The following is an 18567-nucleotide window of genomic DNA, read 5'->3' as shown; positions in this document are numbered from 1 at the left end:
CTCCCCTCACCCTACTTCCCCCTGCCCGGTGGGCAGGTGTGGAGACGCTAGGTACCCAGAATTAACGGCGGTGTTGGAATCAGCAGCCCCCAAGGTGTGATCGCAATCTCTCGTTCATCCCAGAAGCGGATTGTTTTTCCCCACCGGAAAAAGAGGGGCCGGCGAGGCATTCGCGCTGCCCCCTGAAATCTAGGCTGGGGGAGGGCGGCTCACCAACGCCCCTCCCGTTTTCCTCTTCTTTGGGTCGGAGGAGAGAAAACAGGCCGGCGCCGGGCGCGGACGGGAGCGGCGGGAAGCGGGACACACCCTCCCGTCAGCCCGCCCCCCGCCCGGCTGCGCGGCGCGGGGAGGCGGGGGCAGGCGCGAGGCGCGGGGCGGGCTGCGCGCGCGGAGGGCGCCCGCTGCGAGCCTCCGGGCGCCGACGATGGCCGGCTGAGTCGTGCGGGAGCCCGCGCGGGGCAGGATGATGCTCCTGAGGGGCGCCCGGACGCCGCGCCCGCGGTGGCTGCCGACCCTGGGGCCCGGGGCCCGAGTGCATCCGCGGCCGCGAACGCCGTCGCCTCAGGTGAGACAGAGCCCGGCTCCGGGGGCCGGGGGCGCTGGAAAAGTTTGCGTCGGGCGGCTTGGGCGGGAGCGAAAGCCGAGCGGCCGGCAAGTTCCCGGCGTTTCGCTGGCCCTCCGGCTCCGCGCGCGGGGGGACCCCGATAAGTGGGCGCCCGGGCCGCAGACGTGGGTGTCCAGGTCCCCGGCACCGTCACGCCCCAGGGCCGAGGGAAGGCGAGGCCGGGGCGGCGAGGACGAGCATCCCCTCCGCCAAGCTGGGGTGCGGGGACGCCAGGGCGGCGCCCCGGGGAGCAGCAGAACCTCTCCGGGAGGCGGTTTCTCCGCGGCTGCAACGCGCTCGGGAGGAAGTTTTCAGAGTCACTTTGCCGTTGGCTCGGGCGTGGGTGGCGAGAGGGGCTGCGGAAACGACCGAGCACGGGGCCTGTCCCGAGCGTGCACTGTGGTGGGAAAGTGAGATCGCCGGTCTGCGAGCCGCCGCCCCGCCCTTCTAAAGCGGGGAGGAAAACTCGCGTTTTGCTCTGAGACGCGGTGAATCACGAGTGTGTGTCGGTGAGTAACAGCTGGCCCGACACAGTTGCGGTGTGGCCTGTGTGGAACCGTTGCTTGGAGGAGGAGGAAGAGAGGGGAGGTGCCCTAGAAAAGACCGAGGTAGGGGGAAGCGCGGCGTGCACCTCGGGTTGGGATGGAGCCCCACAGGAGCCCTAACGGAGCCTGGTGAGGAAGGACCGCCCATTGGAAAGAGCCTTCCAGGTGCGTGTGGTTGCGGGGTGCCTGGTTTCTGAGGCTTAGTTCTCAGCCCCTCTTCCCCCAGTAGATTAGTTTCAGGTCGTTAAAGAGAAAAGTACGTTTAGCTGTGCAGTTTGCAAGAAAAACAAAAGGAGCCACGCCATCATCTTGTCACTTTCACTTCCTGTTTTTTTTTTTTTCCCCTCCAGCTATTTCAGGGCTTCGCAGTTTTGAATGTTGGAGGAAGTATTAAATACATATCTAAAATTCCTTCCCTGAGTGTTTGGGAGAGATCGAGGAAGGGCATTTTGCTACTAACACCCAGGAAAAGGAGCAGACTCCTTAAAATGATAGACTTAGTAGTAAATTGGAGAGCGGTGCTTCCCCTTTATGAAATTGTACTTTATTAGAAAGTGTTGCACTTCTTGGTCAGCAATAGACCAAACAGTGAAACAGCCCAACACAAGGAGCCGCCTTGACTCTACCACCATTTAAACATAAATGACTGATTCTGTTTTTTGTTAAGTTCATTTAACATCCGGGGTAAAGTTGTTGCAGAGCCCAAGGCTGGCTGAATTCCTCAGGTTATCCTCAAATTATCATCTCTAAGCCCCTTTTTCAGTATTTCCCACCTGATGCTGTTCTCACTAGCTGCTACTGCATGCCCCAGCAGGAATGTGGATTCCCTTTAAAAAAAGAAAGAAAGAAAGAAAATGATACAGTGGGGCTTATTAGGGTTAATCACAGGGGAAGAGTGATTAGTACTTTGCCTCTAGGTAATCATCTCAAGCCTTACATTGGCTCTTTTCTTATTTGCATATATTTGTTTTAAGTCTTGACCGTCCTTGCTATTAAGTCAATTTACTGAACTTTAGAAGTGGAAATGCTTCCATCATTTTACTTGCTTCATAAAAGACCCCTGAAAGAAGAAAGACAAGCCTGTGAGTTTTTTCTTTATATGCTTGTTTGGAATCATACAATAAAGAAACTGAGAGGGGCACCTGGATTTACTTCTTAAGCTGCTGCCTTTGGTTCAAGTCATGATCCCAGGGTCCTGGGATCAAATCCTGCATAGGGCTCCTTGCTCAGGGGGAAGCCTGCTTCTGCCTCTCCCACCCCCTCTGCTTGTGTTCCCTCTCTTGCTGTCTCTATCTGGCAAATAAATAAATAAATAAATAAGAAAAAAAACCTGACAGATATCCTGGCCACTTAGGATTAAACCATTCTCTGCAAATCATATTAGCTGGCCATAAGGACATTTTTCATTCTAAAGTCTGTTTTGTGGTCTCTCCATTGATTATGAAGAGTCCTGTGACTAGAGAGAGTCATAAGAGATATGACTCTTGCCGCATTCAGACCCCTAGCATCCATGAAAACAGGAAAAACACACTCAGCAAAAGTGAAATTTGCAACCCCACAGCTCATAAAAATCTTAGCTTGTAAGGACTTGTCATTAATAATATCTCAGGTAAGCATTCCCAAATATATTTGACCTTTTCCGAAAGTATGGGTGTGCTTTACAGGAGGATTTGGTAATTTTGGAACATACACAGTTCTCATCCTTCATATGGTAGGTGAGTAACAGTCTGTCAGTATTTTGTGGTTGGAAAAACGTTTGTCAACATGGATACGTTTGGTATACCGGGATTGTTTTTTAAATTTGGAAGCGTAAGCAAGCAAGAGCATGTTGTGTTACCTTTCGCCAAGGCATGCCCCAATGTCTAAGATCCCGTTCCAGTGTCAGCATCTCTGCCTGTCAGCAGCAGGCTGGCTGAGGCTGAGCTGTTGACAGGGCATCCATGGCACCTGCTGGCCTTTCTGTTCTGTAGGACATGGCTTTGAGTGATGATAGCGTCTGGTGAATTATCGCTAAACAGAAAGCCCTTATAATTGTGCCTTTCTTAATTTGGGTTTTCTGCTGCTTAGTTTGAGAAACTAACTCCCTGGTAGGATTTCAGGCCCCCCAGGACAGCATTTGAGTCCTTAAAGTTGGGTTTAAATCTTAAAAAAAAAAAAAAAATCAAGTGTGCTTTGCAGAGAATTTTGGGTATGTGTGTTTTGTTTTGTTTTTAATATCTGGAAACAAAGCAATACATGTTTTCATCCCACCACCAAATGTTAATTTAGAAATTGTTTTTATCTTTTGAATTTAGGTCAGTCCCATTTGACACTTTCCTCCAATTCTACCTCTTGTGTTTGTAATTAGTGCACTGTATTCTGTAGTACTGGTTTCACAGCTCTCTCCCGAGGAGGGTGTTTAGTCGTACGTTGGAGTTTGTACTTAGGCTATAGAAGACATTGGGGCAAAGTCATTCTAGACCAGTTTGTTAAATATTAAACATTACCATCTTCCCAGTGCTTAGGTATTAGTATTCGTGTTCGGTTTTTTATTTTTAGATTTTACTCTTCATTGCAATTTAACAAACACTATTTTATGGCAGACTGTTTTATGCTATTTTATGGCAGACTCTTAATAAGCTAGAAAATAATTTTGTTTCTTAGCAGATAAGTATTTGTGGAATGAGGTCCCTCCCTGTGAGACTAAGGTAGAAAACCTTAGGAAATATTGGTTGATCTGACAGCTCTCTAAACTAAATGTGTTTAGGTCATAGAATAGAAATGAGCAGCTAATTTAGGTGATGGTGGGCGGTTGGGACATCTCAGTGCCACCTGGCCTTGCCGTCCCATTTTTCCGTGAACCAAGTCACTTGGTCTGTTTGGGCATGTTGTACTCCCTGTTGTACAAGGAGACTTGTCTCATTGGTCCCCAAAGCCCTTTACATCTTGAAAATTGCTGTTTTGTAGGGGCGCTTGGGTGGCTCAGTCGGTGAAGCGTCAGCCTTCAGGTCAGGTCATGATCCCAGGGTTCTGGGACTGGGATCTAGCCTTGAGTTGGGTTTCCTGCTCGGCAGAGTCTGCTACTCCCTCCCCCTTCCCCTACCATGCTCTAGCTCTCTCACAAATAAATAAATAGAACCTTAAAAAAAGAGAGAGAATTGTTATTTTGTGGGGCACCTGGTTGTTTGCTCAGTTGGTTAAGCCTCTGCCTTTGGCTCAGGTCATGATCCCAGGGTCCTAGTATTGAGCTCCACTTTGGGCTCTCTGCTCAGCAGGGAGCCTGCTTTTCCCTCTCCTGTTCGCTCTGCTTGTGCTCGCCCCCTCTCTCTCTGTGAAATGAATAAATATTAAAAGAAAAGAAAAGAAAAGAAAAAACTGTCATTGTGTAATTTTACCGGGGAATGTAAATAGTATTGAATAAAGTATCGTCAGTTGTCGGAATGGTTGTCTTACTGGCTGAACAATCCTGTTGTATGATCTCAGGCTAGAGTGGCAGCTCTACCTTGTGGTTTCAGTAACTGTTTTCCCTTTGAAAAGGCATTGAAATTTATTTGATTGGGTAAGCATGTCAGAACAGATTAAGTCTTGCTCTGATACTTCTTTCTGTCATTAGCAGTGTTTTCATCTGTGAAATGTTGCTTATTCAAGAGTATCTAGCATTAGAGCCCTAAAACCATTACATAATAGACATTGTGAGCTAACCTGTGGGCTGAAAACCCATAGGTAATAAACAGTGTTATCTTAGCCATATTCCAGAAATATCTTCTTTTTTAAAAAAAATCTCATTTAATTCACCACAGTATGAATTTTCCCGTTTTTTAAAAAACAAATACCAATTCTCTGTTCTCTGAGCTGTATGGTTCGGACTGCATGGGATTCCTCACCCAAATGTTCTTCATGAATTTTCCAGATTAGGATACCTTTTAAAAAACATGGTAGCCTATGGGACGCCTGGGTGGCTCAGTTGGTTAAGCAGCTGCCTTCGGCTCAGGTCATGATCCCAGTGTCCTGGGATCGAGTCCCACATCGGGCTCCTTGCTCAGCAGGGAGCCTGCTTCTCCCTCTGCCTCTGCTTGCCGTTCTGTCTGCCTGTGCTCGCTCTCTTCCCTCTGTCTCTGATAAATAAATAAAATCTTTAAAAAACAAAAAACAAAAAAACCAAAAAAAAACCAAAAAAAAGCCTGTTAAAAGGTGCCCTTTAAGAGGACTCCCAGAAGAAATTGCTGTCTAGTCTTAGTATTCAGGTCTTTGTTTCTCCTGCCCAGATGCTGGGTTTAGTGTACCGGCAGTGAAATGAGTGCATGGCCAGGCTGTTCTCCCTGTGCACTGGCTGCCAGAAAGCCTAGGGTCAGATTTTCAATCCACCTTTTAACAAATGTAAAATGATAAGCATTTTATGTGTTTCGTAATGAATGAATGAAACTCATGGTTTCATCATCTCTACCTTCATTTTTATCTCCATTCACATCCTCACCCATTTTTCTGAAGTTGTCTTTTAATGGGAAAATGTGGTGCATAAATAACATTTTGTTCTTGTTTTAAAGATTTTATCTATCTGAGAGGGCACAGGTGGGGGGTGGGGGAAGAGACAGAGGGAGAAGCAGGCTTCCCATTGAACAGAGAGCCTGACATGGGACCAGTTCCCAAGACCCTGGGATTGTGATCTGAGCCGAAGGCAGATGCTTCACTAACAGAGCCACCCAGGTGCCTCCATAGATAAGGTTTTAAGAGATTAAAGAAATCAACTTTTGGTGTTTGAACAAATATGTTCTAAGTAGTTAATTGAGAAAGTGTGGGAAACCAGCGTCTGCCTTCCCTGCAGTCTCCTAGGTGCTTCTTCGCCCATAGGAATTGGATATTGATTGGATTGAATTGATTGGATAATCAATAAATATTGATTGGATTGAATTGAGCTTCTGTAAGAATCTAGATGCTGTGGTTCTCTTTTTTTTTTTTTTTTTTAAAGATTTTTTTTTATTTATTTATTTGACAGAGAGAGATCACAAGTAGACAGAGAGGCAGGCAGAGAGAGAGACAGGGAAGCAGGCTCCCTGCTGAGCAGAGAGCCCGATGTGGGACTCGATCCCAGGATCCTGAGATCATGACCTGAGCTGAAGGCAGCGGCTTAACCCACTGAGCCACCCAGGCGCCCCAATGTGGTTCTCTTTTTTTGATTGAGTTATAATTGACATGTATGGTTTTGTCTTAAATGAGGTGAAGTTGTTTACTCGCCACCTTTTTTCCTTCTTACTACTCTAACCTGTCCTAAATCTTATTTCTTTGCTACCTCAGCTATCCTTACCTGACTTGCAATCTAGTTTGGGTCAACTACCAAGGCCTAGAAATCTCTTTATTCTCAGAGTTTCCTATTCCATTACTCCTAAATGGTGTTATGTGATTGTACATCATGATTTCTACCTTAGATGTAGCTTCATTATAAAAGGAATAGAGAGCACTGCAGTCCAGGCTTTTGTTTGGCAGCTCTTTTGGGGATAATTATATATATATATATAATATATATATATATATATTATATATATATTATATATGTATTTTAATCTGGGAGAGAGAGAGAGTGTGCACCTGTGTGTGCAAAAAAGGGGAGGGGGGGTGGATCTGGGGTGGGGTGGGGAGAAGCAGGCTCCCCGCTGAGCAAGTAGCCTGATGCGGGACTTGATCTTGATAGGAGGACCCTGGCATCATGACCTGAGCTGAAGGCAGATGCTTAACTGACTGAGACACCCAGGCAGGGATAATTAGGTTTTTATTCAGGATTCACAATACTGGTAAGAAATGATGAATGAAATCTGCACTCTAAACAAAGTTTACTGAAGAGAATTTCTCTCAGTAGATTTCAGGGCAAGAGATAGGGAGACATGGAAAGAGCAATGAGGGATGAAGCCGGAGTTGAAACGTCTATAGCCTTTGAGCAGAAACAAGAAGAGACAGGGAACATTAAACCTCCTATCAAGAAATGGATAGGTGCACAGAGCTTTATTGTGGCAAACTTTAGGGAAGAAAAAGACTTCCCAATTGGCAAGGGTCATCCCACAAGTAGGTGTTGTACCTGAGGGTCTTCTGGTACTTACTAGATGGAATAAATGGTTTATGACATTGCTGTGAACACAGTGGTAATCTCCTTATATTTAATTCCACTGGGAACTCTCAATTGTTTTGTTGTGGGAATGCTTTTATAATGAACACATTGCTCAAATCACATTTCTGGGACTTGATGATTTAGCTTATTTTTTTTTTTTTTTTTTTTAAAGATTTTATTTATTTGACACAGAGAGATCACAAGTAGGCAGAGAGGCAGGCAGAGAGAAAGAGGAGGAAGCAGGCTCCCTGCTGAGCAGAGAGCCCAATGTGGGACTCGATCCCAGGACCCCTGAGATCATGATCTGAGCCGAAGGCAGCGGCTTAACCCACTGAGCCACCCAGGCGCCCCTGATTTAGCTTATTTTTAACCTCTTAGGCATAATGGTAAATAAATGTCCTGAATCTGGTTGGAGGAAGGAAGAAGTTGGTCTTTCTGACAAGCCCTTGTTCTTTTTCTGACCGCGCGGATGTGTGTGTTCATGTGTGGCTGTCTCTTGTTAAATATTTTGTTTTTGGTATGAATTTCCCCAGTAGGCTGAGTAGGTTATTTGAAGAGAGGATTTTAAAAGGTGTTTGACGAATAACTGCTCTTTGCACCAGTAATGCAGCTGAAATATAAGTGTACATTTTTATTAGAGAGGCTGACAGTATTGTGACTATAAACCTGAAAATACATTGTTTTAGAAACTGTCTGCAAACATTTCAACATAGCACTGGCTCTCTAAGCCCTTGCTAGAGGATATTTGTGATGACATTTTGCAGTCTGATGACTCATTTTTGCAAGTCTGCTTTGAGAATGTTTCAAATAATATATAATAAAGCAATTTCCACTTTTCAGGAGAAAGTATGGTTTCTTTTGACCTTGTAAATTATCCTTTTATGGGTTGGTTATTCATGAAACCAAGGCAAGAAAGCTTTAAAACAAGCTACAGTTGATCCAGAAATCCAGTGGCCTTATCTCTTCCGTCCCACTTTGTACTTGGTGCCTTCCGTGTCCTATAATTAGTGTCTGTGATGTCCCCTAGGTAGCATTGGGCACCCCCCCCCCATCACCTACCCTTCTTCACTCTCCTGAGTTCTGCATTTCCCCCAAGGCTGAGTTCCAGTACCCACCCACCCGCTGTTGCAGATCCCCATTTTGCTGAGGTCCCCAGGTCTGTGCCACCAGAAGTAACCACATTCTTTTCCCCCTCCCGCAGCACTTCTGCATCCCACTGTGTGTTCTAGCTGTGCTCGTGTGGTTTTCCCAGCTGGATTCACTCAGCACTTTGGGGTCAGAACTCTTTCTTCTCACCTCACATGGCCTCTGCCCTGCCCCAGTAGGTGCATAATATATGCTTGTCAGGTAGAGGGAGAGTGGATGGATGAGCAAGAACTAAATATCACAGAGTTCCATAACGGTGGCTCTCTTCAGGTCTTACCTTCTTGATTTCCTCCTCTTCACTTCACCCAGATGGGCACACCTGAAGCATTCTTCCCTACTTTTTGTGATATGAGCCTTGAATAATTGAAGATTTTTTAAAAAGTTAATAAAAATAATCTTTATGTGTTGTATTTTCCATTAAAAGAAAGCAGCAATCTTAAATGACAGTTTGATTAGTTTTATTTAATTAATTAATAATTTTTTAAAAAAGATTTATTTGACACACACACACAGAGCACAAGCAGGCAGAGAGAAAGGGTGGGGAAAGCAGGCTCCCTGCTGAGCAGAAAGCCTGATGCAGGTCTTGATCCAGGACCCTGAAATCATGACCTGAGCCGAAGGCAGAAGCTTAACCCTTTGAGCCACCCAAGCGGCCTAGTTTGGTTAGTTTCATTTCAGATAAGCTTTCAAATCGGGAGTTTTAAAGGATGTGATTAACATAATCTGATGAAGCATAAGTTAAGGAGAGCCTGGTGTGTAAGGGTGTGCGTTTTCTTGGCTGGTTTTTTTTTTCTTTTATTGAGGGATATGACCTGCCACATTATATTCATTCCAGGTGTGCAACATAAATGATTTGGTATTTGTATATGTGTTGTAAAACAAGCACCATGATAGGTCTAGTGAACATCTATCACCATACACAGTTACAGAAGGCTTTTTTCTTGTGATGGGATCTTTTTTTAAGATTTACTCTTAGGGGTGCCTGGGTGGCTCAGTGGGTTAAAGCCTCTCTGCCTTTGGCTGGGGTTGTGATCCCAGGGTCCTGGGATCGAGCCCCGAGTCGGACTCTGCTCAGCGGAGAGCCTGCTTCCTCCTCTCTCTCTTTCTCTCTCTGCCTGCCTCTCTGCCTACTTGTGATCTCTGTCTGTCAAATAAATAAATAAAATCTTAAAAAAAAAAAGATTTACTCTCTTAGCAACTTTCAAATACGCAATACAGTGTTATTAACTATGGTCGCCATGCTGTTCCCTGTGAGTTACTTCCCTCTGATACGAATTTTTATAACTGGAAGTCTATTTTTTGACCATCTTCACCCATTTCTGGCAAGCACCCATCTGTTCTCTGTATCTATGAGCGTGGTTTTTTGTTTTTTGTTTTTGTTTTTGTTTTTTCGAATCTTCTTGGTATTTGTCTTTCTCCGTCTCACCTGTTTCACTTAGCATAATGTCCTCAAGGTCCACCCATGTTACTGCAGATGGCAAGATTTCATTCTTTTTTATGGCTGGATAATATTCCATCGTGTGTACACACCACGTTTTCTTTATCCATTCATCTTTCGATGTACACTTAGGTTGTTTTCTGTATCTTGGCTATTGTAAGTAATGTTGCCGTGGACTTGGGGGGTGCATAGATCTCTTCAGGTTAGCGGTTTTGGGGTTTTTTTTTTTGGCTAAATACCCAGAAGTGGAATTGCTGAATCATACGGTAGTCCTGTTTTTAATTTTTTGAGGAATCTCCAGTTCTGTTTTCTGTAGTGGCTACACCAGTTTATATTCCCACCAACCGTGCACAAGAGTTCCCTTTTCTTCACCTCCTTGTTGACACTTATTCTTTTTTGATGATAGTCTTTGCTGTTCTGAAAGTGTGGTGTTGATTTAGGAGGATTGTTACATGTGAGTTCTAATTCTGTGGGAGAAGTAACCTGAGCAGTGAAGACTTGGATAAGGAGTGTTTAAGAAGCAGTGGTTCAGCATGAGCATTTAGTCCCAATGGGTTTGTTTATCTTGGGAGTTGCCATTAAACCATGGCTACCATCTGCCTTTAATCTGAATCCACTGTTAGAACGCAGTCTGTGTTTATACACTGTTTTTCCTTTTCCTTTCCCAAATCATTTTCTAAATGAATTTTCTATTATCTCTATTGGTGAGAATAAGCTACAGGATTCAGCTTTTGCTTTTGCTGACAGTAACTAAACACAGATTTTAAGCCATTTTTTTCTCTCTAGGAAATGGTTCTGAGGTGAATTTTTTAGGTCAGCCCTAGCTCTGCTCCACACAGTTATTTTTTAGGTCAGCCCTAGCTCTGCTCACACAGTGATTCAGGGACCCTTTTCTCTGTCATCATCAGCATGTGGCTTCCAAAGTCAAAGGACTGTGGGGTTGTTTTGATTTGTTTTGTTTTTGTACTTGTAAAGTGTTAATAGGCGAGGTTGGTGATGTCACATAACACCCATACTCACATTTGTTGAATATTTCATTGGCTATGTCAGATGGCTACATTTGGCTACAAGGGGCCTGGGAGAATGTAGTCCTGGCAGGGAGCCACAGTCTGGCTGAAATTGATTAACGTGGAAGAAGAGAGATGGATTTCCACTGACATTTAGCTGTTTCTGCTGCCAGCCCCTTGGCCAGAAACAGGAGAGTTTTGTATTTTGTGGGCACTGAATTTCCAAGGCTCTGTTAAACTTTTGTTTATATGTGTTCCTCAGCAATAGATGTTTGCAGGGAAGCTTTATTTCTTTCTGGAAAACTTAAAAAGGTAATGGTGGAAATGCAGCATTTTTAATTTGGGCTAGAACAGGAACATTTGACACCTTGTTAGGTTCATTATAAGCTGCCCTCCGGGCGGAAGCTTAATAGGAAAGGGTGTAATCTCACTTGTACACTGTAAGGTAAGGAAGGGAAATAAGTTCTGATGGTTCAATTAGAAGCTGAAGCCAGAATTCAAGTTTATGCACTGACACTTGATAAAGAGGAAAGAAAAGTAGAAGATGCTGACAGTATGGTTTTAGGGAAGGACTTCTTTTCGAGGAATTGTGATGATTAGTAGGTAAAAATTATAAAAGTACTATGCATATCTAGGATATGAATTTAATTGCATTTTTTAGGCTAGCCTGTTAGAAATATGGTCTAATAGAGGGATTTTTTTTTTTTAAAGAGCAATCTTAATTGGATACTTAGGATTGTTGAAAGGTGCTGTGTTTTAGGATGAAATATAGCTTAGTATATAACATAATGAGAATAATCCACTGTAATTGAGATTATGTTCAGAAAGTTTTTTATTCATATGGTTTTGTATAATGCCTCCTCATCACGTTATTTACTTAATCACCTTTCTTTGGCTTATACACTAGCTTTTTAATTTTAATTTGTCAGGCTTGGATATCACTGTTGATCATTTTTTAGGTTTGTTTTTTAAGTTTTATTTACTTAAAAGAAAAAAGTTTTATTTCAGTAATCTCTACACCCGGCATGGGGCTCGAACTCTTCACAGCTGGCTCTGAGATTGAGAGTGCCCTTCCGACTGAGCCAGCCGGGCACTCCCACTGTTAATCAGTCTTGAATGCATTACTTTGATTAATTTGGAGATAGAAGAAATGTTTTCCTTTCCCATTGCTTTTCATGTCCTTTAGTGTAATTACTGTTTTATATCATGAAATGGCCAGATTATAATACTCATGTGTGCCTTGAACTTGGACACTATATTTAATTGTCCGTGAAACATTAATAAGGCTTTAATGAAACAGCTATCTAAAGGGCTTATTATATATGTGTATATATACACATATATAATATATAGTATACAATGTGGATTATGTAGAAAACACATGTAATTGGAAATACATAATAGCTACTATCACTGATATGAACATATTATTAATGGTGCCTGTGCCTTAGCTCAGCATTGTTACAACATGAACGACCATCCTAGGTCCTGTGGAATTCACTTTTTCTGGAGGCTTCTTACTCTCATCTGGGCTTGGTAAGCATGTATCAACCCTAGAAGAAAGCAAGTCTGTCTCAGTGGGGAAAAAGGTATAGGATGAGTGTGACTCCTTAGTGACTGAGGGAGAGTGAAACATCCCAATTCTGACAAGCTGTAGTCCCTTACATTGTGTCAGGACTCCGTCCGGCTGCATCCTGCGTCAGGGCGTTGCGGGTGTTGCGGTTCCTCTCTGAGTCAGTACGTTAGAAGGGACACTGGCAAGCTACAGGGAGGGAGGTGCCTCCAGAAGAAGATTAAGATGTTGGGGATTTCTACAGAAGATGATTAAAAGGGCTGGATATTCTTAATCTGGTGAAAAGAAGGCAAGAAGAAGCAAATATTGGTGTTCACATATCTAAGAGGATTTCTTGAGAAAGAAAGTTGTATTCTTATGTTGCTTTTAGAGTGAGGAAATCACACCTGAGATTGGGCAGACCAGGTGGACAGAGCTCAGCTCTGTTTAAGAAGTGGGTTAAAGCCTCTGCCTGCAGCTCAGGTCATGATCTCAGGGTCCTGGGATCGAGCCCCGCATCGGGCTCTCTGCTTAGCAGGGAACCTGCTTCCCTTCCTCTCTCTCTGCCTGCCTCTTTGCCTACTTGTGATCTCTGTCTGTCAAATAAATTAAAAAAAAAAAAAGAAAGAAAGAAAGAAAGAAAGAAAGAAAGAAAGAAAGAAAGAAAGAAACTATTTGTATCTATTCTGGCTGTTCATGAGAACAGACCTTTTAAATTCTAGAAGAACTTGGGCAGATGCCAAAGAAGGTCTTCTCAGTGAATGCTGCAGACCAGAGCTAGGAAGCAGAGCCTCTTTTCCTCCTCCAGTTTCTCTCTAGTGCCCCCTACTGACAAAACTTTAGTGCCTACCAGCAGAGGAAAACTATTTAAAGGGCCCGGATCCATTTTCACAGAGAAGTAAAAAAGGATGAATTTGGAGTTTACTGGAAGTTGATAACCATCACAGGTGGGATGAGGTACCTGTGCAGTACTGGAAAGTGACAGCTGCTCTCATGGGCATGGCCAACATGGTAAGGCGAAGGTGGGGTGGGAGACAAGAGGCCAAACCATGGCTGGGGTACTGGTTAAATGGGTGGTAATTTTGGGTATGATAGAGTGCTCATCGTCTAGATCAGAAATCAAGGAAGCAGCACTTGACTGTTCCAGGAAACACAGTCCAACCTACAGAGGAACAGATACAACGGCTTCAGAAAAGAAAAGGAGACTTAGAAGTGCATGAAGAAGTTAGAGCAAAGGGTGTATGATTGAGAAGCCAGAAAGTAGGCTTGAGAAGAGTTTGTTGGGAACTGGTTCAGGTCAAGGTCAGAATGAGAGGTCAGCTGAGATCACCTATCCTTTCATTTTTAACGTTCTGTGAGGTCACTTAGGTATTCCATCTTTGATATCCTCTGCAGAGTCAGAAGCTGCTTAAGTCTGGAGATTGATAAACTTGGCTAAAAATTAATCAGTATCTCTTGTTGTCCACTCCTTGCAGTCTGTCATCGCTACCAACAAAAACCTTTGGATTGTTAGAGTTTAATGAATATTTCGTTGTGGTGGTTGATGTAATATTCTTTCTGTAAAGGTTTGGTTTTGGATGTTTGCTGTGAGTGCTTGCCTGGAGGTCACCCACCCAGGTGTGCTGCTCCTAACTGTTGTCCATCTGAGCTGAAGCACAGATCTTCTGCTAACAAGTGAAAGCTCTTTTTCCCATAGGAAATTCACTTTCATGAATCCGGGCAGTTTCATTTAATTAGTTTTCCATTTAGTGGGACTGTGCCACGTTTAATTAGTGAAGTCTGAAATTATGCCGTGACTAAGCATTGTCATCAACAGTTGTTGTTATGCCTGCAATTGTATGAAAACATCCAAGTCTGACCTCTCGGAGAGAAGTTCTATTACTCGAATGTACCTTTGAACTGAATTAGGATGAAATATCCTAATACTGTATTCATAATTCTTATTTTTTATTTTTATTTTTAAAAATACTTATTTACTTGAGAAAGAGACACAGCGAGAGAGGGAACACAAGCAGGGGGAGTGAAAAAGGAGAAGCAGGCTTCCCACTGAGCAGGGAGCCTGATTCGGGGCTTGATCCCAGGACCCTGGGATCATGACCTGAGCCAAAGGCAGCCGCTTAACAACTGAGCACCCAGGCACCCCTAATTCTGCTTATTTTAAACTATTAGATAGACATTAGAAAAGGGTTTTCACAGGCACAACAGTGAGTGTTAAAATGATTTTAACATAGCAGTGTATTGGTTTTGAAACTTCAGAAAACATCTTTGTGGTCTCTGCTAGTCATCTTTTTCAGGTGTCTTCCCTGCTCTTATTGGACATCTTAGTGGGACATGACGGCCTTTAGCTGGTCACCTGACCCAGGAATTTGGAATGGCGTTTAGGGTTGCCATCCCTGTTGGCTGCTCTTTTGAATAGTGGAATTCACTTGGAGGTGGGTAGTGATCATTTTCTATGTTGTGGACTAGGAAGCAGTGAAAATCATTTTGTGGTGATAAAGCAGAATGACACTGACGTGTAGAGAAAAGGAGAAATGAAATACGGGTCAAGAGGAATCACCAACTTCATCATGACACTCCAGTCCCTGGTCCTTTCCCAAGGTGTAATTCCCCTTCCATTGAGTCTCCATGAGAGATGCCCCTTAGCCCTTAGACTAAATTCCCTCCTTGCTTAAGCTAAGTTAAGTAGATGTTTGTTCCTTTCATCGAAATAGCACATACATACGTGAAGATCATTCAGACTTATTTTTTAAAAATCCGCTAAGATCTCAGGAGAGAAATGGGTAAAGGGCATAAGTGATTCTCAGAAAAGGAGGTTAAAAATGCTTACTAAACATATGAAAAATAATAAGCGTCACTGATAATCAAATAAGATTAAACACAGGGGCACCTGAGTGGCTCAGTGGGTTAAAACCTCTGCCTTCCGCTCAGGTCATAATCTCAGGGTCCTGGTATCGAGCCCCACATTGGTTTCTCTGCTCAGCGGGGAGCCTGCTTTCTTCTCTCTCTCTCTCAGCCTGCCTCTCTGCCTACTTGTGATCTCTGTCACATAAATAAATAAAACCTTTAAAAAGAAAGAGTAAAAACAACGGGCAGGGATATATTTTCTCCTTCGAATTGGCAGAGAAAAACAATACTGGAAGTGTAAAGCATGTCATGATGTAGAACTGATGTGGACTGCTAGTCAGAGTGTAAAGTGATTGTGTAATTCAGAATCCCAACAGGAAACAGATGGCTCAGTCAGATAAGGATAATCAGAAGAGAGTTTATCCAAAAGGACTGTGTGCATAGGGGTGTGGATACAGGGGAACAACCAGAGATGGGGCAATAAGCCTGGGCTGGTAGCGGGGGGTCAGGGAACGAAGACCACCTTGAGGGGAGTAGGAACCATCCCCTTAGTTGAAGGACCCAGCTAGATAGTCACTCATAACTTATTTCCTTATTGTTCCTTTAAACATTAACATTCATTGAATTGCAAAATTCTGTCTTTCTGGTCCAGGTGAGACTTTATGTGCTTCAGTAAATCATTTTTAATGATGAAGCTGATGTTTTTCAAAGTCTAGCCTCTAGGTTTTTTTTTTTTCTTTTTCCTGCCAGCTGTTATTGGAGTCCCTGCTCCTTTTTTTTTTGGTTGATAATTTGTGTGATGATGGCTAATATCTAGCCTGTGCTAGACACTGCCGTCAGCTCTTTCCTCACTCTCTCATTTAGTCCCCCGTACTGGTGTCCCAGGAGATGGTGCCCCCTGTTTACTGATCACTGGAGGCAGCCGCTGAGGCTTGAACCTGACCTGTGGCTTCTCAGGCTTACGCTCCCCAGCAGCCACTGCTTTTATTGTTGAGGAAAGTTCTCTCTCACTTTGAAAAAAGAAAATTATAAGGGAGCATTTTTTCAGGGTTTGGGTGTGCTGATTCAGTTGAAGAAGAGCTTCTGACATTGCTAAAATGTGATTGTTTCGTAGTCTGAAATGGATATTTGAATTTTATAACAGCTGTGAGATTAAATTTTGAAGTGTACCACAAAATTGACCCAGCTGTACCAGTTTCATATGGAAACTTATTTATAGTGAAGAAGTATGTTTTCTAAAACCTTTTTTTAAAGGTTTCCAAGTAAATACATTGGAAGTGTATTCCAATACATTTCATTGAAATAAAGCTCCAATGAAATTGCTTTTTTTTCCCCTCCAAAAGAAGCAGTTGCTTTCAAAAGAGGAAATTAACATTTATTAATTAAAAGAGACTTCAGTTGTTCAAACTCAGTCAGTGCTCAGTTGTGAGTTCAGATAATCCAAGAACATTGGGCAAGAACTTCGAAAGACAATTTGGGTGTGCATACTATTTTGTAGCAAGATTATAGCAAAATCAGAGTTAAGCTTGTATATAGCTGTCTCTTGTCACTTAAAATCTATCCACATCCCCCCACCCAACCAACGATAGTCCAGTGTCTTTTTTTTTTTTTTTTAAGATTTTATTTATTATTTGACAGAGAGACATAGAGAGAGAGGGAACACAAGCAAGGGGAGTGGGAGAGGGAGAAGCAGGCTTCCCGCTGAGCAGGGAACCCGATGTGGGGTTTGATCCCAGGACCCTGGGATCATGATCCAAGCCAAAGGCAGATACTCACCGGCTGAGCCATCCTGGCACCCCAGGCCAGTGTCTTTTAAAAATTTTTTTAAAATATTTTTTGTTTGGGGCGCCTGGGTGGCTCAGTGGGTTAAGCCGCTGCCTTCGGCTCAGGTCATGATCTCAGGGTCCTGGGATCGAGTCCCACATCGGGCTCTCTGCTCGGCAGGGAGCCTGCTTCCCTCTCTCTCTCTCTCTGCCTGCCTCTCCATCTACTTGTGATTTCTCTCTGTCAAATAAATAAATAAAATCTTTAAAAAAAAAATTTTTTTTTGTTTGTTTGACAGAGGGTGTGAGCACGCACAAGCAAGGGGGACAGGGAGAGGGAGAGGGGGAAGCAGGCTGCCCACTGATCAGGGAGCCCGACATGGGGCTTGGTCCCAGGACCCCAAGATCATGACCGGAGCCCGAGGCAAATGCTTAACCAACTGAGCCACCCAGGTGTCCCGAAAATAGTCCAGTCTCTTAAATTTTAAAGTTATTCCCTTAAGTGATCATAAAATAATACTTAGTAATATAGTTCTGGAACTCTGAAGATGGTTGATATGTGAAAATTTGATAAAATCATTAAGAATAACTTACTGCCTAAAAGTTTAAAAAGTAGTTTCTGTACATATGACCTTATGTTTTCTCTTTATAGCCTTGTCATGTGGATAATACCTTTATTTTTTTTATTTTTTGTGGATAATACTTTTATAAACGGGAACACTAAGGCCCAGAAAAGTAGATTATTCACATAATTAAATCCGGGTTCTCTGATGATGAGCCCTACTTTTTTTTTTTTATTTTATTTGAGAGAGCACATGCAAGAGAGCGTGAGTTGGAGGAAGGGGCAAAAGCAGAGGGAGATGGAGAAGCAGACTCCTTGCTGAGCAGGGAGCCCAATGCCGGGGATGTGGGGCTCAATCTCAGGACCCCGGGATCATGACCTGAGCTGAAAGCACATGCTTAACTGACTGAGCCACCCAGGCGCCTTGAACCCCATACTTTTAATGAACTCCTGCTGTGCCCTAGTTTTCTTCTTTATTTCACAAAAATAATAAAATAGACTTGGGCATACCCAAGATTAATCCCAAAGAAGGAATTCTCTTTCTGGATAGTAAAAATGAACAGGACGAGTACCAAGAAAAAACAGCTTATTGTTTGAAGCTCCCCTGATGTTCATATCCCAGTTTCCTTCATTTGCATACACAGATCAGGCCCTCTGCCTCCTGCTTCCAGCCTTCCTTGACAAGCTCTGTTCCTTTGTCACAGGTGTTCACTTGAGCCTTGCTTCCATTGTTTTTATTGACATTGATGATAGAGATCATTTGCACTTGATCAGTTAGACTGCATGTTCTCTGAAGTCTGGGACCTCGTGTGACACCTCTGTACTTTGAAGTGCATAGTTCTGGCTGGGTTGATTTCTGGTTTTTCCTCTCCAGCATATCTGAGTGGTAGGGACTCTAGTTAAACCTCACATTCAAGGCAAAGCAGACTTTGTACTTGCTAAGGGTGCTGCATCTAAGAGGTGGCATTTACCTTGCAGATGTCAAACGTGGGTCCATTTTGATGCTTTTCTGACAAGTGGTCATTAATGT

The 18567-nt window shown here is 43.3% G+C and overlaps 1 protein-coding gene across 1 annotated transcript in view; it reads left to right on the top strand.

The window, feature by feature from the left end:
• Positions 1–349: 349 nt before the first annotated feature.
• The window catches only part of MCUB (mitochondrial calcium uniporter dominant negative subunit beta), a 100960-nt gene continuing 82742 nt past the window's right edge, over positions 350–18567 (top strand). The window contains exon 1 of the mRNA XM_082728181.1: positions 350–565. Within this exon, the coding sequence (XP_082584307.1) occupies positions 464–565 (102 nt within the window). The 5' untranslated portion in view covers positions 350–463. The remainder of the gene's footprint in view (positions 566–18567) is intronic.

The sequence above is a fragment of the Mustela nivalis genome (assembly GCF_964662115.1).
Source record: "Mustela nivalis genome assembly, chromosome: 4".
NCBI classification, from domain to species: Eukaryota; Metazoa; Chordata; class Mammalia; order Carnivora; family Mustelidae; genus Mustela; species Mustela nivalis.
Note: the sequence above shows the minus strand (reverse complement) of the source record. Positions and strands in the feature narration are given on the sequence as shown.